Source organism: Mobula hypostoma, chromosome 1, assembly GCF_963921235.1.
Source record: "Mobula hypostoma chromosome 1, sMobHyp1.1, whole genome shotgun sequence".
NCBI lineage: Eukaryota > Metazoa > Chordata > Chondrichthyes > Myliobatiformes > Myliobatidae > Mobula > Mobula hypostoma.
Window position 1 is genome coordinate 175,920,754 of NC_086097.1, and position 22,559 is coordinate 175,943,312.

Below are 22,559 nucleotides of genomic sequence, written 5' to 3' on the forward strand. Positions count from 1 at the left end.
GCTGACTGAAAGCTGTCAGGAATGGAAACCCTATGTAACCTGGGAACTGCCCGATTTTACTGGCTACGAGAAAGGGAAACGCGGTGAATGCAGAGGAGCCTTAAAATTCTGCTCTTCCGCACAGCACCATTGTAACGAGTGAATATTTGTGTTACTGTCACCCTCCTAGCAGTTTGAACCAGCTTGCCCATTCTCATTAGCACAGCTATGAACTCGAGACTGTTGTGTGTGAAAAACCCAAGAGATCAGCAGTTTCCAAGACATTCAAACCACTCTGTCTACCATCAACATTATTCCATGGTCAAAGTCACTTACATCACATTTTTTCCCCATTCTGATATTTGGTCTGAACAAAAACTAGAAGGTCTTAACCAGGTCTGCATGCTTTTATGCACTGAGCTGTTGCCATGTGATTGACTGATTAGATATTTGCATTAATGAAATGTACAGGCGTTCCTAATAAAGTGGTGCATATTCTGCATTCTGTTTTCACTTTTTGTACTTCCTCAATGTATTTACATATGCATAGAATGAGATGAAGGATGAGAGGGGATCTGATTGAAACATATAAGATTATTAAGGGATTGGACACGCTAGAGGCAGGAAACATGTTCCTGATGTTGGGGGAGTCCAGAACCAGAGGCCACAGTTTAAGAATAAGGGGTAGACAATTTAGAACGGAGTTGAGGAAAAACGTTTTCACACAGAGGGTCGTGGTTCTGTGGAATGCTCTGCCTCAGAAGGCAGTGGAGGCCAATTCTATGGATTCTTTCAAAAAAAAGTTCAGGTAGAGCTCCTAAAGATAGTGGAGTGAAGGGATATGGGGAGAAGGCAGGAAAAGGGTACTGATTGTGGATGATCAGCCATGATCACAGTGAATGGTGGTGCTGGCTCGAAGGGCTGAATGGCCTACTCCTGCACCTATTGTCTATTGAATGATATGTCTAAATGGCATGCAAACAAAAAGCTTTTCATTGTGTCTCAGACCATGTGACTATAATAACAAATTATCTACATCATGGGGAATGGTCTCTAGCCTTCATCCTTGGTCTGACATTTTCTGTCTGACAAATGTTTAGCATAGAGTAAGATCACTGAGCCTTGTACCTATGCATTGGAGCTGGAATTGGTTTATTATTGTCACACGTACTGGGATACAGCAAAAAGCTTGTCTTGCATACTGTTCACACAGATCAAATCATTACACAGTGCACAAGATAGAGGCATACAAGATCAGACACAAAGTAGATATTTACACACTTTTCCCAGGAAAGGGGAGTCTAAAACTAGAGAGTATAGATTTAAGGTGGGAGGAGGCAAAGAATCAAAGGGCAGTTGTGAGGCAAGTTCTTCACACAGTTGGTGGTGGGTATACGGAAAGAGCTGCCTGGAGAAGTGATAGAAGTGGGTACAATTACAATGGTTAAGAGACATTGGATGGGTACAGGATGTTGATGACACCGCATCTGGAGTATTATGTGCAGTTCTGGTCACCCAGCTATAGGAAAAATGCTACTAAGATGGAAATAGCGCAGTAAAGAATTACAAAGATGTTGACAGGGCTTGAGGGACGAACTTGTAGGGAGAGGTTGGACAGGCTACAACGTAATTCCTTGGACTGTAGGAGAGAGTAATCTTGTGGTGGGGTACAAAATCATGAGGGTCATCAATGGGGTGAATGTAGACAATCATTTCTCCCTCTCCCCCCCCACCAGTGTTAGGTAATCAAAGACTAGGGGGTTTGGTTTTAAGGATGGAGTGGAAAGATTTAATAGGAACCTGAAGGGCACTGCCTTTCAAACAGAGGCAGGGTTTATGTGGAATAAGCTGCCAGAGGACGTGGTTGAGCCAGGTATAATAGCAACCCTTTGAAGGCATTTAACCAGGTACAAGGATAGGAAAGCTTAAGAGGTGTATGGACCAAATGAAGGTAAATGGGACCAACTCAGGTAGGTAACTTGGTTGATATGGATGAGTTGGGCTGAAGGGTCTGGGTACCCTCCAAACTGAGCAAATTTCTTCCCCCCCCACCCCCACCTTTCTCTTTTCCCCACCCAGACCTTTAACTTCTCACTTGCCTATTACTTTCCCTTGGGCCCTCCTCCTTCCCTTTCTCCTGTTGTCCATTCTCCTCTCCCATCAGATTCTTTCTTCTCCAGCCCTGCCCTTTCCCACCCACTTGGCTTCATCTATCACCTTGCCCCTTTCCCCTTCCCCACATCTTTTTATTCAGGCATTTTCCCTCTTCTTTCTCAGTCCAGAAGAAGGTCTTGGCCCAAAAAGTCAAAGGTTTACTCTTTTCCATAGATGCTGCTTGACCTGCTGAGTTCCTCCAACATTTTGTGTGTGTTGTTCTAACATTATATTTTGCCTATATTTCTAAGGTTAAAATGATAACTCTATAAGTATTCTGTGTTACAATAACTGCCTCAATAAATTGGCCAACATAGTTCACAACAGGGGGATGGGAACAAGTGCAGAGAGACAGAGGGGTGTAAAATGAGAGAAGAAGCAAAAAGTAGTAAGGTGAAAAGTAAAAGTGGCAGGCCGGCAAATCCAGGGCAAAAATCAAAAAGGGCCACTTTTCAACATAATTGTATAAGGGCTAAGAGTGTTGTAAAAGTGAGCCTGAAGGCTTTGTGTGTCAATGCAAGGAGTGTTCGTAACAAGGTGGATGAACTAAAAGTGCAGATTGTTATTAATGAATATGATATAGTTGGGATCACAGAGACATGGCTCCAGGGTGACCAAGGATGGGAGCTCAACATTCAGGGATATTCAATATTCAGGAGGGATAGACATGAAAGAAAAGGAGGTGGGGTAGCATTGCTGGTTAGAGAGGAGATTAACGCAATAGAAAGGAAGGATATTAGCCAGGAGGATGTGGAATTGATATGGGTAGAGCTGTATAACACTAAGGGGCAGAAAACACTGGTGGGAGTTGTGTACAGGCCACCTAACGCAAGTAGTGAGGTTGGGGATGGTATTAAACAGGAAATTAGAAATGCGTGCAATAAAGGAACAGCAGTTATAATGGGTGACTTCAATCTACATAATCAAATTGGTAAGGGTGCTGAGGAAGAGGATTTCTTGGAATGTATGCAGGATGGTTTTTTGAACCAACATGTCGAGGAACCAACTAGAGAGCAGGCTATTCTAGACTGGGTATTGAGCAATGAGGAAGGGTTAATGAGCAATCTTGTCGTGAGAGGCCCCTTGGGTAAGAGTGACCATAATATGGTGGAATTCTTCATTAAGATGGAGAGTGACATAGTTCTTTCAGAAACAAACGTTCTGAACTTAAAGAAGGGTAACTTTGAAGGTATGAGATGTGAATTAGCTAGATAGACTGGCAAATGACACTTAAAGGGTTGACGATGGATATGCAATGGCAAGCATTTAAAGATTTTGGCAAAAGAATAAATCAGGGAAGGTAGTGCACCCGTGGCTGACAAGGGAAATTAGGGATAGTATCAATTCCAAAGAAGAAGCATACAAATTAGCCAGAAAAAGTGGCTCACCTGAGGACTGGGAGAAATTCAGAGTCCAGCAGAGGAGGACAAAGGGCTTAATTAGGAAAGAGAAAAAAGATTATGAGAGAAAACTGGCAGGGAACATAAAAATGGACTGTAAAAGCTTTTATAGATATGTGAAAAGAAAAAGATTGGTTAAGACAAATGTAGGTCCCCTACAGACAGAAACAGGCGAATTGATTATGGGGAGCAAGGACATGGCAGACCAATTGAATAACTACTTTAGTTCTGACTTCACTAAGGAGGACATAAATAATCTTCCGGAAATAGTAGGGGACAGAGGGTCCAGTGAGATGGAGGAACTGAGTGAAATACATGTTAGTAGGGAAGTGGTGTTAGGTAAATTGAAGGGATTAAAGGCAGATAAATCCCCAGGGTCAGATGGTCTGCATCCCAGAGTGCTTAAGGAAGTAGCACAAGAAATAGTGGATGCATTAGTGACAATTTTTCAAAACTCTTTAGATTCTGGACTAGTTCCTGATGATTGGAGGGTGGCTAATGTAACCCTACTTTTTAAAAAAGGAGGGAGAGAGAAACCAGGGAATTATAGACCGGCTAGCCTAACATTGGTGGTGGGGAAAATGCTAGAGTCAATTATCAAAGATGTGATAACAGCACATTTGGAAAGCGGTGAAATCATCGGACAAAGTCAGCATGGATTTATGAAAGGAAAATCATGTCTGACTAATCTCATAGAATTTTTTGAGGATGTAACTAGTAGAGTGGATGGGGAGAACCAGTGGATGTGATATATTTGGATTTTCAAAAGGCTTTTGACAAGGTCCCACACAGGAGATTAGTGTGCAAACTTAAAGCACACGGTATTGGGGGTAAGGTATTGATGTGGATAGAGAATTGGTTGGCAGACAGGAAGCAAAGAGTGGGAATAAACGGGACCTTTTCAGAAAGGCAGGCAGTGACTAGTGGGGTACCACAAGGCTCAGAGCTGGGACCCCAGTAGTTTACAATATATATTAATGACTTGGATGAGGGAATTAAATGCAGCATCTCCAAGTTTGCGGATGACACGAAGCTGGGCGGCAGTGTTAGCTGTGAGGAGGATGCTAAGAGGATGCAGGGTGACTTGGATAGGTTAGGTGAGTGGGCAAATTCATGGCAGATGCAACTTAATGTGGATAAATGTGAGGTTATCCACTTTGGTGGCAAAAACAGGAAAACAGATTATTATCTGAATGGTAAACAACAGGAATTCTACAGATGCTGGAAATTCAAGCAACACACATTAAAGTTGCTGGTGAACGCAGCAGGCCAAGCAGCATCTGTAGGAAGAGGTGCAGTCGACGTTTCAGGCCGAGACCCTTTGTCAGGACTCCTGACGAAGTGTCTCGGCCTGAAACGTCGACTGCATCTCTTCCTACAGATTATCTGAATGGTGGCCGATTAGGAAAAGGGGAGGTGCAACGAGACCTGGGTGTCATTATACACCAGTCTTTGAAAGTGGGCATGCAGGTACAGCAGGCAGTGAAAAAGGCGAATGGTATGCTGGCATTTATAGCAAGAGGATTCGAGTACAGGAGCAGGGAGGTACTACTGCAGTTGTACAAGGCCTTGGTGAGACCACACCTTGAGTATTGTGTGCAGTTTTGGTCCCCTAATCTGAGGAAAGACATCCTTGCCATAGAGGGAGTACAAAGAAGGTTCACCAAATTGATTCCTGGGATGGCAGGACTTTCATATGATGAAAGACTGGATCGACTAGGCTTATACTAGTTGGAATTTAGAAGATTGAGGGGGGATCTTAATGAAACATATAAAATCCTAAAGGGATTGGACAAGCTAGATGCAGGAAGATTGTTCCCGATGTTGGGGAAGTCCAGAACGAGGGGTCACAGTTTGAGGATAAAGGGGAAGCCTTTTAGGACCGAGATGAGGAAAAACTTCTTCACACAGAGAGTGGTGAATCTGTGGAATTCTCTGCCACAGGAAACAGTTGAGGCCAGTTAATTGGCTATATTTAAGAGGGAGTTAGATATGGCCCTTGTGGCTAAAAGGAATCACGGGTATGGAGGGAAGGCAGGTACAGGGTTCTGAGTTGGATGATCAGCCATGATCGTACTGAATGGCGGTGCAGGCTTGAAGGGCCGAATGGCCTACTCCTGCACCTATTTTCTATTTTTCTATAATCAAAAATTCAATATATTGGGCAGAAGATACAAAAGCCAGAAAGCAGAGAGCAGCAGGCAGAAGGACAACTTCTGCCCTGTTGTTATAAGACAATTGAATTGTCCACTTGCATGATAAGACAGGCTCTTGACCTCAATCTACCTCGTTATGAATTTGCACTTCATTGTTTACCTGCCCTACACTTTATTCGTAGCTGCATTCTGTTGTTCTCCCTTGTACCGCAGTGCACTAATGTGATGAAATGATCTGTATTGATAGCATGCAAAACAACATTTTTTTACTGTACCTCGGTACCTGAGACAATAATAAACCAATTTAATTCAATGGAAATAAGGGGACGTTGTGTAAAACACACAAGGGTGTATGGGATAGAAGCAAATGGTGTAGGGGTGGGAGGGGGATAGGAATAATATAGAAACATTGGCACAGACCTCATGGGTTAAAACCTCTGGTCCTTGTACTACTGGCCCTTTGTAACGTCAGTTTACGGGAATAAATTTTGAACAGCAAAAAAAAGTACAGTACTGCCAATGTCAGTGATTACTGTATACCTTTCTTTCTATTAGTTGGTTAAATAAAACAATATTGTCTGGTACAGAAGCTTACCGTAGTTTTCTCTAGGCTCGGAATATTGTCATTAACATCCAAAATTTTGATGCGTACTGTAGTAGTTGCATGTAATCCATTAATATTTCCTCCTAAGTCCCGTGCTTCAATACGTAAGGAATATAAATCTTTCGTCTTCATAAGCAGAAACAGTATCAAGAATCATTAGTACACACGAGTCTATAAGGTATAAAATCTGCTCTGCCATTCAGTCATGGCTCATTTCTTTTTCTCAATCCCATTCTGTCACTTCCTCCCCGTGACTCTTCACTCATTTATCAATCAAGAACCTATCAATCTCTGCCTTAAATACACCCAGTGACTTCGCTTTCACAGCTCACTGTGGCAATAAATTCCACAAGTTCACCAACTTCAGGCAGAAGAAACTCCTCCTCATCTCAGTTCTAAAGAAATGTCCCTAGTGTTCTAAGAGATGTTCTAAAGAAACAAAGGAGGTGGTGATGGACTTTAGGAAGACTAAGCCTGCATTGCTTCCTGTTAGTATTGATGGTGAGGACATGGATGTGGTTAAGACATACAAGTGCCTGGGGGTGCACCTGGATAACAGACTTGAGTGGAGCACCAACACAGAGGTTGTGTACCAGAAGGGCTGGAGTTGCCTCTACTTCCTGATGAGACTGAGGCCCTTTGGGTTATGCAGGCCTCTCCTTCATTTGTTCTACCATTCTATTGTCGCCAGTACAGCCTTCTATCTGGTGGTGTGCTCGGGCAATGGCATCAACATGGATGATGCCAACAGGCTCAATAAACTGATTAGAACGGTGACTCTGTTATAGGAGTCAAATGGGACACACTGGAGGCTGTGGTAGAACAAAAGACCCTACGGAAAATCCTGACAATTCTGGACGTTTCCCACAGTCTGCTTGCCACCTTGGCTAAACGGAGGAGCACTTTAGTAATAGACTAAGACAACTATGCTGCTCCAAAGAGCGCTATATGAGATCATTTTTGCCCTTGGCCATTAGGCTCAATAATGAGTCAAACTATGAAGTGATGACTCCCCCCCCCCCCATTAGACTGTTTGAGGTAACTTACCTTTTATTCTTTCTTGCTTCTCTTCTAACATTTGTATATTTGTGCACTTGTATTGCTACTGTGACACTGTAATTTCCTTTGGGATCAATAAAGTATCTGTCTCTTATTTTGAGCCTGTGCCCTTGGATCCTTGACTCTCCTATTAATGGAAACATCCTCTCCATGGCCAGTCCCAATTATAATCAACAATATCATTAGTACACTTCCAAAAAGATTATCAATTTCTTTCTTAAATTTATATTTTATCTTAAAAATCATCCAGTTAAAACTAACAACTTCAAATGAATAATCCAATAATTATTATATTGTTGATACAAGAGTCAAGCTTAGCATTTATTGTTTATCAATCATTTATCTATCTGCTTATTTGGAGGTAACATGGTAATAAGTACTTTCAGCCTATTGACTCCATGCAGTTCAAATGCACCCATGTGAAGAATTAACCCACCAAATGGTACATCTTTGGAACGTGCAGGAAACTGGAATGACCAGAGGAAACTCATGTAGTCATGGGGAGAACGCACAAACTCTGTACAGACGGTGGCAGAATTGACTTGGGTTGCTGGCACTGTTATGGCGTTACCCAACTGCTACGCTACAGTGCGACCCCATGTTGTGCTCAGTAAGAGATTACTCCCAAGTTCTGTAATGCTGCACACTATTCTGCTCTCCCCTGCAAATTAAAGTATTTTCTTCACATGTAGCCTCCATAGTCATAGTCATACTTTATTGATCCCGGGGGAAATTGGTTTTCGTTACATTTGCACCATAAATAATTAAATAGTAATAAAACCATAAATAGTTAAATAGTAATATGTAAATTATGCCAGGAAATAACAAATCTAGAGATTCTCTCAATTTTTAATTCAACTTGCCACATCCCAAAAGGTTTGTTTTCTAATTAATCTGCAACGTATAAAGCTTATCAGTGTGCAATATATTGAATTTCCTCAATGTTCCACTGTTCCACTTTCTACAGAATCCCTACAGATACTGATGTAATGAAATTATGGCTGATTACCAGGGTACATCCATTCTTTCTTTCTGCCTTTGGAGATCTAAAATCATTCACATTTTAACCCAAAATCAGAAAAATGGTGGAACTGGCTCCCATCAAAATTTGTTGCAGTTCAGGTGGAGTTAGACGAGTATCGAGGGAGAAGGGGACATAAAGGACCATGGTTATATAGGAATACAGAGCTGAGGTTACATCCATTGTTCATATCAAGTGGTGAGGCAGATTAAAGGTGCTGTGGCCTACACCTGCTTCTGTTTGTGAGATGGAGAGATGTTAAGTGTAGGCTCATGTCAGCAGTTTGATGAATCAAAGCATGTTTCATTGGAGACACAAGGGACTGCAAACATTGCAACCTGGAGCCATACACAGTGGCTGCTGGAGAAACTCAGTGGGTCGAGCTCCATCTCTGGGGAGGGCTGGGTCGAGAAGGGAAATTGTTGACGCTTGCCTTTCTGGAGTTTGCATGGTTTCCCTGTGACTGGATGCATTTCTCATTGGTGCTCCAGTTTCTTCCCACACCCCAAAGACATGCAGGCTGGTGGGCTACTTTGGTCGCTGAGTGTGTGGTAGAAGCTGGAGGCGAGTTGAATGGGGATGTGGATTAATGCAGGATGTAAAGTACGATCAGATGTCCCCAATATCACCAACCCAGAAATGTGTTCCAGGCCCTTACCACATTGTGTAAAAAAAACCCCCATCCCTAATGTCTCCCCTAAATATTCCATCACTCACTTTAAAAGAACGTCCTCTTGTATTAGCCATTGCCCCCTGAAAAAGCACTACTGGCTATCCACTCTATCTATGCTTCTTATGATCTTAAACAACTCTATCAAGCCACCTCTTATCCTTCTTCATTCCAAAGAGAAAACCCTAGCTTGCTCAAACTTATCCTTAGAATACATGCTCTTTAATCCAGGCAGCATCCCGGTCAATCTCTCTGCACCCCCTCTGAAGCTTTTACATCCTTTATTTTATGAGGTGACTGCAACTGAACACAATTCTCCAAGTGTGATCTAGTCAGAGTTTTATAAAGTTGCAACATTACTTCACGGCTCTTGAACTCAATCCCCTGACTAATGGAGGCCAGCACACCCATATCTTCCTAACCATTTGCATAGCAACTTTGGTAGAGAAATGGATGCAAAGCCCACGATCCTTCTGTTACTCTGCACTGTTGAGAATTCGGCTGGTACCTCAGTTTGACCTTCCAAAATGTATCATGTTACACTTTTCTGGAATGAACTCCCATCTGCCATTCCTCAGCTCAGCATTCTCTCACTGCCCTGTTGTAACCTACCACTATCTACACACCACCAACCTTCGTGTCATCTGCAAACTTACTAACCCACCCTTACACCTGCTCGTCCAAGTCATCTATAAAAGCCACCAAGAACCAGAGCTCCAGGACAGATCACTCTAGCACAGCACTAGTCACTGACCGCCAGGCAGGATATGCTCCATCTGCTACCAGTCTCTGCCTTCCATGGGCGTTCAGGGTGCTGTTTGACCCACTGAGTTTATGCTCTGCTCGAAGTGGGAGCTACTGGTTAGAGTGGTCTCAGTGAGCTGGAATACGCCCCATCTCTACACAGCAACACACGCATGAGTAGTACTTTTACTAACCTCACGGTCCAGTTTAGGGTCCATTACTTGAACTACCCCGTCCGAACTGACAGCAAAAATTTTCTTATGGATGTCAATAATGCTATAAGAAATCATGCCATTTTCACCAATGTCTTTATCTGTTGCTCTTATCGTAAGTGCAGCGGTACCTGGGGGGTGGGGGGGAGGAGGAAGCAAAGAAGCAGGTTTACATGAACAAACTAAAATCTTACCCCTTGTTAAATTCTTTATTTGGAGTATTGCATTCAATCCTGGCCACCCCACATTAGGAAGGATCTAAAAACGCAAACACGAAGAAACCTGCAGATGCTGGAAATTCAAGCAACACACATCAAAGTTGCTGGTGAACGCAGCAGGTCAGGCAGCATCTCTAGGAAGAGGTACAGTCGATGTTTCGGGCCGAGATGCAGGCAGCTGACATCTTTCTCCTCAGGGAGAAAGTTACTACTACTAGAAGGCATGCATTATAGGTGAGAGGGCACAAATTCAAAGGAGATGTGCAGGACAAATTTTCATTTTACATGGAGAGTGGTGGGTTCTCTGGTGGTTTGATGTTTATTTTTAGAAGCTTTTTGTATGACGCATGGCTCTGGGGTTGTACACCTAATGGAGGTTCCCCCTCCCCCCCCCCACTTTTTCTGCTTAGTACGGTTTTTTTATTATCACAAAATTTTTCAAACTTTAAGATAATGTTTTTTCTCCTTGAGACATTGTAAGTGTTGTTACTTCGATGTGCTCGTGTTATTTTTTTTTGAATAATATAATAATAAAAAGATTTGAAAACAAAGAGAGTTCCTGCAATGGACTGCCAGGGGTGGTAGTGGGGGCATCTACAACAGAGCTGTATGGGTGACTCTTAGTCAGGCACATGAATATACAGGGAAAGGAAGGATACGGGCCATGTGCAGGCAGGAGGGATTAAATTATTTAGGCATCAATGGCGTAATTAGTTTGGCACAACATTGGGCTGCTTTTAGCTTATTATTGTCACATGTACAGTGAAAAGCTCATCATGCATAATGTTTATACAGATCAAATAATTACAGTGTATTGAAGTAGGACAAGGTAAAACAATAACAATGAAATCAAAGTGTAAATCCAGTGAAAAAGTGCAGTGTAGGTAAATGATAAAGTGGAAGATCACAAGGGGGTAGACTGTATGGCCAAGAGTCCATGTTATCGTACAAGACATCTGTTCAAAAGTCTGGTAAAGTGGGATTTGAGCTGTCAGTGAGCCTGTTGGTATGTTCTTTCAGGCTTTTGTATCTTCTGCTCGATGGGAGAGGGGAGAAGAGGGAATGTCCAGACAGAGTGGGGTCTTTGATTATGCTGGCTGTTTTACTAAGGCAGTGAGAAATATAGAGTCCACAGAGGAGAGGCTGTTCCTGTGTTGTGCTGAGTTGTGTCCACACTCTCTACACCTTCTTATGGTTATGTGCAGAGCAGTTACCATTATGCATAAAGACAGAATGATTTCTATGGTGCATCAATAAAAATCAACATTATGGGCTGAAAGGCCCATTCCTCTGCTGTACTGTTCTATTTTCTCAGTTCTCATGTGATAACCGTGCATCAATTTTCCCAATGGGATTTCAGGGCGTGCATAAATGTCAGCAACATATTGAAGATAGCATGGTGAGGCAACAGTTAATGTTGCTGTCACCAGCTCCAGAGGCTCTAGTTCAATTCTGACCCAAGTACTGTTCCCCCTGTGGCTGAGGAGGGTGATACAAGTTTCCACCCATGTCTCAAATGTTCATTGGCGTAGTTAAACTGGCAAGGGAATCACAGGATTGTGGTTGGATATTTAGGAGAGAATTGGACGGCCACTGGGAAAAGAAGTAGAAAACCGAATGGCACCAATGGGGTTGCTCTGCTGGGAGCCAGCATGGTGTTAATGGCCCAACTGGCACCCTTGGGTGCTGTAATAAATAATTCAGCAGACCAAGGGAGCATTGTATAAGCACCATTCACAAGTAAAACACAAAGTAAACAAACAAGAATGAACATAAATAGAAGGAAAAATGTCAGTTTTAGTACTAAGTGATCAAAGAAGTCATATTTATACTGAGGTAGCGATTAGGGTTGCAGATGATGAAATGGACGAGAAAGACATCAGAGAAGTTCAGAACCTTTTAGTCCAGCTGTGACTGAGGCAGACACACAGCTGTCCACAAAGGTTACCTCCACAAAAAGAACTGCTGCCTGGGAAGAGACACAGTACACAAAGCTGATGGAAACACATACTGTATGAGGCCGGCGATCTTAGATCATTGGCTGAAAGGCAAATAGTGTTTAAAATGAGATGTTTAAACAAATTACTCACCAGTTAAACTGAGTTCTTCAACACTCCCCTCAAATACTGTCTGGTTGAATTCTGGAGGGTTGTCATTGACATCAAGTACTTTAATAAAGAGGTCAATTGGAGTTTCCTTTTGAACTCCAAATTGATCATAAGCATGACCTATAATCTGAGAATGCAATAATGTAGAAATCCAGTAAACATTCACCAATATTTCCGGCACGGTTGCAATGTTTTCAACAATCAGAAGTATATTCAGAAGCTCCCTAGATTATGGAAGACCCCACTCATGGAAAACTGACTTTACAAAATTCACCCATAATTTTCTAAAGAAGGTTAACAAGTAACATTAATATGTTTCATATTATTACATATTGGCATTGATTTATTATTGCCACAGGTACCAAAATACAGTGTACCATCTATACAGATTCCATACACAAGTACATAGAATTAATGAAAGAAAACAGAATGCAGAACGTAGTGTTACAGTAACAGAGAGAGTGCAGTGCAGGAAGACAGACAAAGTACAAGGGTTCATGACAAGGAATTTTGAAAGATTATGAATAATTCATCCTTTGGTGTAGGAGAGGTCTGTTCAAGGGTAATATGCTATATTTAAGTTGCTGGTGTCACCATTGTCATTGGCCAAATCAAGGATTGTGGCGAATCAGTATATAGGAGGGAGATTGAAAATCTGGCTGAGTGGTGCCACAATAACAACCTCTCAGTCAATGTCAACAAGACCAAGCTGATTATTGACTTCAGGGAGAGGAAACCAGAGATCCATGAGCCAGTCCTCATCAGGGATCAGAGGCAGAGAGGGTCAGCAACTTGGAAATCCTCAGTGTTATCATTTCAGACTACCCGTCCTGGGCCCAGCGTGTTAAGTGCCATTATAAAGAAAGCACAGCAGCACCTCTACTTCCTTACAAGTTTGCAAAGACTTGGCATGACATCTAAAACTTTGACAAACTTTTATAGATGTGTGGTAGGAATTAATTGCATCATGGCCTGGTACAGAAGCATCAAAGCCCTTAAGTGGCTGCCCACTGTGAACAACACACTGCAATCTTCATTCTTGGTAAACTCATTTAGTTCTCTATACACATTTTGTGCTTTCTCATGTCCTTATCTTTCACAGAGATTTTGACGTAAATGTTTTGGTGAAGAGTTGTGCATTCTGTAAAGGTGTATTTTTGTTACTCAAAATCCTTTAATGCAGGGCACACTTTGTAAGTTCCATTAGTTTCATTGTGACTCCCATGTTCTTGTAATACATGTCTCAGCTTACAAAAGAGAGGATCCCATGTGCTTAACAACTCTCTCAACTGGTCATTTTCACTGTAAAATGCATACTTACATACAATCCCTCCATTGGAAACCTCCCTACCAAATTACATTGCATCTCTGGAGGAGACTAGTTCTCCACTCTACATTTGAAAGCTAAAGACACAAACTTGGGATACTTTTAGTCAGATGTCGGGGCAGCAGACCAGTAAGGACAAGGGCTGGTGGCCCCACCTCTGGTCAGCGAGTTCCAGGATCAGAGTTCCATGTGGGCAGTAGGCACGAGGGCTGGTGACCCCCTAGATATACGAATCAGTGAAACAAGAGTTTGAGGCCTACTGTTTGGGGTCCCATCATCAGCAAGTCTAAAGTTCTAGTATTTGGGGTCCTCACTAATTGTTATTGGTGAATCATAGGTCAATACCAAAGATTGAAGCTCAAAGGTCGATTGGAAATCTGAAAGTCTGTTGAAGCCTGGATCTGAGTCTCTGCAAGTCCACAGGGGGTGAAGTTGGAGTCCAATACAGGTTGAGTACCCTTTATTCAAAAAGCTTAGGGTTGGAAGAGTTTTGAATTTTGGAAAATGTAAAGAGATAGCTCGAGATTGTCATCATTTCTATCTTTGAATTTACGTGCTACCGGTAAGTTGTCTTTGTCTTACACTTGTTCATCACAAATATATACTTAACAGTAAAAAAAAATTGCATACCATTAATATAATGAAAATGTAATGTGTGCAGGGTAACAAATGCAGTTCAGCAGTATCGGGAGAATACCCGAATCAGCTGTTGAACAACAACAGAAGGGTTTCAGTCTCCACCTACGATGCTGTGTTTTGATTAAAAGGTTACAGTACACTGCATTTGTATTTTACTTTTTTAAAGATTTTATGCAAGGTATTGTGTACAGTTCTGGTCATCCAACTGTAGGAAGGATATCGGTAAGATTGAAAGAGTGCAGAGAAGATTTACTAGGGTGTTACCAGTTCTGGTGTTAGATTTGTTCTGGTGTTAGATCTTCGTGATCAGCTGATACATTAAAATTTTAATGCTGTGCCTTTTCTTAAATTTCTGCAACCAACCTGCTGAATGTTCACAATTTATTTCAATTTTCAGATTGTTGTGATAGATCTTTGCTTGTTTAATGATCAGCATACTGTTAAGGAGCATATGTTCACTCCAACGCTAAAGATACACGATCGAGATCTTCATTTTTCACTTTATGCAATGTTTTCTATTTTTCATTAACTTCCGTTCATTACACCTGTGAGGTCACTTGAGAACAGGGTGTGGTGTGCTGAGACTTGCACATTCCCTGGGAACCTTCTCAGCATCTTGTGGAATTTCCCATTTGTGACGTTATGTCACCACTCTTTTTTAAAAAAAAAGAATCAGATTTCGGAGGTTTTTGGATTTTGGAATTGTGGGGAAGGGGTGCTCAACCTGTATCTGCAAATCCACTAGTCTGCTGGTGGTTGAAGACAGTCTGTCCCGAGGTTGGAAAACTATGTATATGTACGTGTTAGTAGGTAGGAGTGAGGAATGGGGCTTGTTTGGTTACTTTTTGTATTCTGTGTTATTCTGCTGAGCGTTGTGGATATGCTAAGTAGGCGCTGGAATGCGTGACAATACTTGTGGTCTGCCACAGTACACCCTTAGGTTGTGCTGGTTGTTAACGCAAGCAATGCATTTCACTGTATATTTTGATGTACATGTAATAAACAAATGAACCTGAATCTCATTCTTCAAACAATCCCACATTTTCCAATCTCAGTATTCAATCCCTTGTTATTGGGGCCACTGCAGTAAATCCTAGCTAGGCCCACTCTGGGACTGTCCTCTCCATCTGATCACCGAGACGCTTTGGTGCTTCTTTCCATGCTTGTGAAAAACAACTATTCCCACTAATTTTTCAAAATTTTCCTCTAGCTTTGTCCCAGTTTCTAATTACTCATTCAATGGAGTGACTGGCACTTACGGAACACAGCGACTTCCCAGGGCTTTAAGAGAGGCTATGTAAGGGTCAACTTCAGTGGCAATGATTAATAAATATTGAGGTTATGCCTTGAAGAATCAGATGGTTTTACGACAACCCAGTGCTTTCAGAGTCATTGCAAAAGAGATTACTTTTGTAATCTCAGACTTGTACTTACTTAAATTAATTTACAATTCCCAGCTACTTTGATGGGAATTCAAGTTCTGTCCTTAGACCTTCGGTTCTTAATTAGAACACAAGAACAGTACAGCACTCATTGCCGTGTCAAATGAATTAAGCTAGCAAGTAACTGACTAACTAACTAAATTAACCACCTCTGCCTAGGCAATGTCCACATGCCTCCATTGGTTGGACATTCATGTGACAATCTAGCAGCCTCTCTATCACATTTGCCTTCATAATGAATCCTGGCAGCACATTCCAATCACCCATCACCCTCTGTGTAAAACTGCCTCACATATCTCCTTCCAGCTTTCCCCTTGTCACCTTAAATGCATGCCCTCTAAAATTATACATTTCAAATCTGGGAAAAGATACCAGTTGGCTATTAATGCCTCTCATAATCTGATAAACTAGTATCAAGTCTTCTCTCTGCCTCTGCTGTTCCAGAAAAAAACAACCCAAACATGCCCAACATCTCTTCCAAAAGCATGTCCACTAATCCAGACAAAATCCTGGTAAACCTCTACTGCACCCTCCTCCCAAGTCTTCACATCTTTTCTGTAATGGGGTAACTAGAATTGAACGTGTAGGGCTCTCAGTAATATTAGATGGACTGTTAACTGTTAATTGCCTATTACAAAATGGCTTCTCTGAAGTGTCAAAATAAAATGGTTTCTCGCACTGTCAACTTCAGAGTAAGGAGTTCTCTGTGGCAGCATGTTTGGGTTATACTTAGTGATAATGGAAATTGTATTCGTTTGCTAGCCAATGGAGGTCATGTTATGCTATCTTGTATGTGTGTGCTGAGCTGAGGATCACGGGCTTTTTTGGGAGGAGAACCGAAGAGGAAGGACGTGCTGGACGTGCTCTGGTCGACCACCGTGGTTGGACCCAGGCGGCAGGTCGAGGAGGTCGGCGGGAATTGAATGGTGGAACGAAGACCCCATTAATTGAGCTCCAACGGTTGTGCACGAAGTGGTTGAACTCTGATAAGTTTGGTGCCTTTTACTTTCCTTTTATATTCTATCTCTATTAATTACACAGTTCCAGTAAGATTTATAAAGTGTAATCTGTAAATCATACATAGTGTGCTGTCTGATATTTGATGTGTGAGTTTGTACCAGATGGTGTTACACAGTAACTACGCAAAAGTGATTCATGGTTTGCTGGGCAGACCGGGTTTCCCCTAGACAAACACAAGTGGATAGCCCTGAGCATTACATTTGCGGGGGCCATCATCCGGGGTTGAATTCTGTGGAAGCTGTGTAAATTGCCACGTTAAGTTAGTGCAGAGATGGACCGGGATAAGATTGCAAGCTGGTGTGAGTCCGAGGACGTACCGGTTAATCATGCGCGCGTGTTAAGTGGGGTGGATTTCCGCACTTCGGAAGAAGTGCTAGTGAGAGGGTTGAGTCTGATTAAAGCCATCGGTAAGGTAGAACTCGTAGCTAGAAGGTGTGGTAAAGTAGTGGAATCCAGCTTGGTGTTGGTTCGTACGAGTGCTCTCGTCATCATGTTGGAACTGCCAGCAACGGTCAGCGTCCCGAGAGGTGGGGCTGTGGGGCCTCCACACCCTCCTGGAGGACAAATGTGAGGAGACACTGGAGGAAGAGCTTGATGAGGCACCAGGGGAGGTGCCAGTAGCCAGTGGTGGAGGGTTGAAGGAATTTGCGAGGGAACGAGTTCTCAGGGTAATGAGGGAGGAGGGGCAAGAGGGGTCAGAGTGGGAAGGATTGGTCAGGCCCCGTCCCCCAGCTAGAGGTGAGACCTCCGAGTTGGCAGCCGCCATTACCTCCCTGGCGAGAAGGGCCGAGGGGCCCCACCCGAAGCTGGGAATTTTCTCAGGAGCCATGCCCACCCCGGAAGGGGAGGACGTTTTTGAGATATGGATCGAAAACATGTCCCAGTTGTTAGGGGAGTGGCCAGGCTCGGATGAAGAAAAGAGACAGTGATTGATGGAAAGTTTGCGGGGAGTGGCGGCTGGTGTCGTCCGAGGGGGTGAAAGCTGAACAGTCCTCGGCTTCCCAGGCGGAGTACAGGTGTCCCCAGCTTTTCGAATGTTCGCTTTACGAAACCTTACTGTTACGAAAGACCAACATTAGTTCCTTGTTTTCGCTAATAGGTGTTTTCACTGTTAGAAGAAAGGCAGTGTGCGGGGAAAAGCAGTGCGCGAAAAAAAACAGCGCGCGATAAAAGGCAGTGCTCTCCCCCGGATTCGGAATGGCATTCTCGCCGGCATTGCTTTAACACTTGCCTGTGAGCAGCCATTAGCAAGATGAGTTCTAAAGTATCGGAAAAGCTGAAAAGAGCTCATAAGGGTGTTACACAGCGTAAAACTAGACATAATTAAGCGTTTCGATCGTGGCGAACGAAGTAAGGACAAAGTGAGTTTGGCTTGTGAAAGTTGACGAAGATGATGTTGTAAAGGTTTTGGCATCCCATGACCTAGAACTGATAAATGAAGAGGTGATGCAATTGGAAGAGGAAAGGATAACAATTGAAATGGAATTCAGTAGCGAAAGTGAAGTCGTTCAGGAACTGAACGTGATGCAACTTTGTGAGATTTTTGCTGCAATGATAAAGTATGACTTTAATTTTGAAAGGGTACGTAGCTTTAGGGCATACTTGCAAGATGGTTTGAGTCCTTACAAAGAACTGTATGATCTAAAAATGTGCGAGGCTAAGCAGTCAAGCAAGCCTTCCACATCAGCCACAGCAGACGACAAACCTCGACCTTCGACATCGAGGCGGGCAGTCATAGGAGAAGATGAGCTGCCTACCCTGATGGATGATGAGATGACACCCCAGTGTCTCACCACCCCAATCCCCATGCCGCAGACAGATACCAATTTGTGGAGAATGTAGCAGTAGCCGGGATGCACCCAGCACATCTTTAAGAAAAAAAGCCGAAATAAACATGCTAATTAATTAGGTGCCGCCCGGTTGCAGCGCCTCTGATCTGGGTCAACATTTACGTGCCAGGCAGCACCTAATTAATTAGCATGTTTATTTCGGCTTTTTTCTTAAAGATGCGCTGTGTGCCTCCCGGCCACGGTTGTACCCCTGCATGCTTCACGGATCGGTATCAGTCGGTGGCCCGGAGGGTGGGGGCCGCTGCACCACCCAAACTCCGACGACTCAGTCTAACACACCATCATCAGTGTGCTCGATGTCTTCCCGATTCCCGTGATGCTACACTGTACATACATTATTTCTACTTTATATAGGCTGTGTATTTTTACGTGTTATTTGGTATGATTTCATAGCTGAAAGGTTACTGGAGAGAGTGTTTGTGCCAACAGTGCTTGCGTGAGATTTCCTGCCGAGAGCGCTTGCGTGAGATTTTCGCTACGGGGAACAGTGCCGGCAATGATTGTGGAAAAGTATTTCTACTTTATATAGGCTGTGTATTTATCATATCATTCCTGCTTTCACTATATGTTACTGCTATTTTAGGTTTTATGTGTTATTTGATATGATTTGGTAGGTTATTTTTGGGTCTGTGAATGCTCACAAAATTTTCCCATATAAATAAATGGTAATTGCTTCTTCGCTTTACGACATCCCGGCTTATGAACCATTTCATAGGAACGCTCCACCTTCGGATGGCGGGGAGACTATCTGGAAGCTTTGGAGGGTGCGTTTGGATTGACGGGAGGTTCCTGGGAGCTTTTAGCAGAGTTTCAAAACATGCAGCAGGAAAGAGGGGAAAGCTCTCAGAATACATTTTTCGGCTGGAGATAATGCTTAGTGGGTTGCGGCACCGAGGGGTAGTGAAGACGGACGAGGTGGCGAAGTTGAGGATGAATCAGATATCTAGAGGTTCCCTGGGGGAGGACAAGGCGGCTTGGAGTCTTCGGCAGTCCTATAAACGGAGCCCCTCTCCATCGTTCGTTCAGCTGATTAGAGAGGTGCGGGAGGATGAGAGCACGTTGGGCTGGAAAGAGGGCTCTGGCCACCGGGGACAATCCTCAGCAGTACGGGAGGTGGTGGCAGGGTTGAGAATCGAGCGACCCAAGGGGTCCCAGGTGGATAGGGACCCCTCGCATGAGTAGGTTGACAAGGACAGCACCCCCTTCAGGGGACGGGCCACTCAGAGGGCTTGGAGTGGCGGCGGGTAGCATGTGCCATAACTGTGGAAAAGAGGGGCATTTCCGGCGGGAATGTGAGTGGCAGGAGGTATGCTACAGCTGTGGGGAAGAGGGACACTTCCGGAGGGATTGTGAGAGACAAGACGCCCTGCGGAGGGCAAGTCCCCGGGTGACTAAGAAGGGAGAGGTGTCGGGAATCTTAGGAGAGACTCAGTGAGGGAACGGACTGGAGTCTCTGGAGGAACACATTCCCCAAAATCTACCATGGGACCTCCACAAGCCCAAGCCCTTATTCCAGATAGATTAGTGGGACCCTGCTCCAGCGTGTCCCTACGGATAGACGGAATCTTCGCAAGGGCCATCCTCGTCGCAAGGGTCGCAAGTCACCTTATTGTACCAGTCATTCTACAACAAACATCTAAAGCATTTGCCCGTAACCCCGTTTAATGGCCTGGAGATTTGGGGTGTCAGTGCTGGCGATTATCCGTATGATGGGTATTTGTCAGTGAGACTGGAGTTTTCAGAAGCCGATGTGGGAGTGTCTGAAATTCTGGAAACGTTAGTGCTGGTTTGTCCGGACTCGGTTGAGGCTGGGGGGGGGTGCTTCAGTTCCGATGGGGACCAACACCCCTGTGGTGTGGAGGCTCATGGGGGCCTGCCAGGAAAGGGCGGGTGAGAACTTCTTGGAGACCCGGGCAGTGCTCCCAGTGTTTCGAGCTGCTTTTGAGGCAGTGTGGAGCCACCCTGGGCCAGATACTGAATGTAAGCGAGGGACTGTGTGGTGCACCCAGTCGAAGCCTAAGGTAATAAGGCCTGGGAAAGTAGCGAGGGTGATGGGAACCCCCAGATTTCCCAGTGTGCTTGATGGCGAGGCCCTTTTAGTAGACACCCCGGAAGACCTCGAGGGGGAGTCACGATTTCTGGCTGGGGTGCTGGTGAGGCCCGAAGTGCAGAGGCCCTCGGTGATACAGGCGAGCAGGATGCTGTGATTGTCAGGAACACCACGGCGAGAGAGATCACCTTTAAGAGAGGGATGCCCCTGGCTCATTTGCTCCCTGTGACTGTAATGTCGAGTGGCCCCGTGAGGCCTGCTGGGTGCGGGGGGAATGATTAGAAAACAGAGGGAAACTGACTGCCGAGGCCTTTAATTTTGGGGACTCGCCGGTGCCGCCGGGTTGGAAGAAAAGGCTGGTGCAGAAGATGTTGAAGCTGGAAGATGTTTTTTCCTGTGGCGAGTTCAATGTGGGTTGTTCCAAGAGCACTCGCCACACCATCCGGGTGACTGAGGACACCCCGTTCAGAGAGAGGTTGCGGCGACTGGCCCCTGCAGATATGGAAGATGTGTGCCAGCACCTGTGTAAGTTGAAGGAAGCTGGGATCAACTCTGAATCCCGAAGCCCTTATGTGTCTCCAATAGAGGTGGTCCGGAAGAAGAACAGGAAGGTACGCATATGTTTGGACTATAGGACTCTGAACTTGCGCACTGTCCCTGACCAGTATACAGTCCTGAGGGTCAAAGACGTGCAGGCCTGTCTGAGTGGGGCGAAGTGGTTTAGTGTGCTGGACCTGAGGAGTGGATACTACCAGATCCCGATGAGTGAGGCCGACAAAGAGAAGACGGCATTTATATGCCCTCTGGGATTTTTCCAGTTCAAAAGGATGCCACAGGGCATATCAGGAACCTTTGCCATCTTCCAGAGGGTCATGGAGAAGATGGTGGGGGATATGAATTTGCTTGAAGCGTTGGTGTATTTGGATGACTTGATAGTATTTGGATCCACCTTGTAAGAGTACAAAGCGAGGCTACAGAAGGTGCTAAGCAGACTGAAGGAGGAAGGGTTGAATCTCTCCCTGGACAAATGCCAGTTCTGCAAGACGTCTGTTAGCTATGTTGGGCACATAATCTCACTGCATGGAGTAGCTACAGACCCGGCTAAGATAGAAGCGGTGACCACGTGGCCGAGGCCCCAGACTGTGAGCACTCTGTGCTTGTCCTTGGGATTCTGTGGTTATTATCAGAGATTGGTGAAGGGCTACGCCAAAGTGAGTCACCCCTTGAACCAGCTTCAGCGTGCTTACTCCCCCCCACCCGGGGCAGAAAAGTAGAAGGGGACAGGAGACTGGAGACTATCTCAACCCATAGGAGCCCTTTGGACAGAGGTGGGATGCAAAATGTGAGGAAGCTTTTAAATCACTGGAAGAGTTGCTGACCCAGGTACCGGTGCTGGCTTTTGCGGACCTCCGGTTACCCTATGTACTACACACCGATGCCAGCCGGGAGGGATTAGAGGCCATCTTGTATCAAGATCAGGGTGCCGGGTTGAGACTTGTAGCGTTTGTCAGCCGGAGTTTGTTGCCCTTCACTTAGTTATATCCTGACGTCAGCGAAACTGGATGCTACGGGCCATCGGTGGTTGGCGGCCTTGTCGTCGTGATTTCAGCCTGAAGTACCGGCCGGGGAGCAGGAATGTCGATGCGGACGCTTTGTCCCGACAGGCGCATGAGGAACTGGAGAGGGACCAGGAGTGGGAGAGTGTTCCTGCATCTGGGGTGAAGGCCATGTGTCAGTTTGCTATCACTGTGAAGGCTGAGGAAAAGGAGATGCCATATTGTGCAGTGGAGCCATTAGGAGCTTCTGACGATGCCTTGCCCCCAGTTTACTGTGACTTGACTGCTCTGAAGAGCAAACAGCTGCTGGAATTGAGTCCTGGGGAAGTGGCAGCTGCTCAGCGAGATGA

The 22,559-nt window shown here is 44.5% G+C and overlaps 1 protein-coding gene across 2 annotated transcripts in view; it reads right to left on the reverse strand.

The window, feature by feature from the left end:
* The window catches only part of LOC134352758 (desmoglein-2-like), an 84,183-nt gene that overhangs the window by 24,686 nt on the left and 36,938 nt on the right, over positions 1–22,559 (reverse strand). For both annotated transcript variants that reach the window (XM_063060200.1, XM_063060191.1), the window contains exons 6-8: positions 12,308–12,452; positions 9,982–10,130; positions 6,285–6,419 (exon numbers count right to left, since the gene is read on the reverse strand). In XM_063060200.1, the coding sequence (XP_062916270.1) occupies positions 6,285–6,419; positions 9,982–10,130; positions 12,308–12,452 (429 nt within the window). The remainder of the gene's footprint in view (positions 1–6,284; positions 6,420–9,981; positions 10,131–12,307; positions 12,453–22,559) is intronic.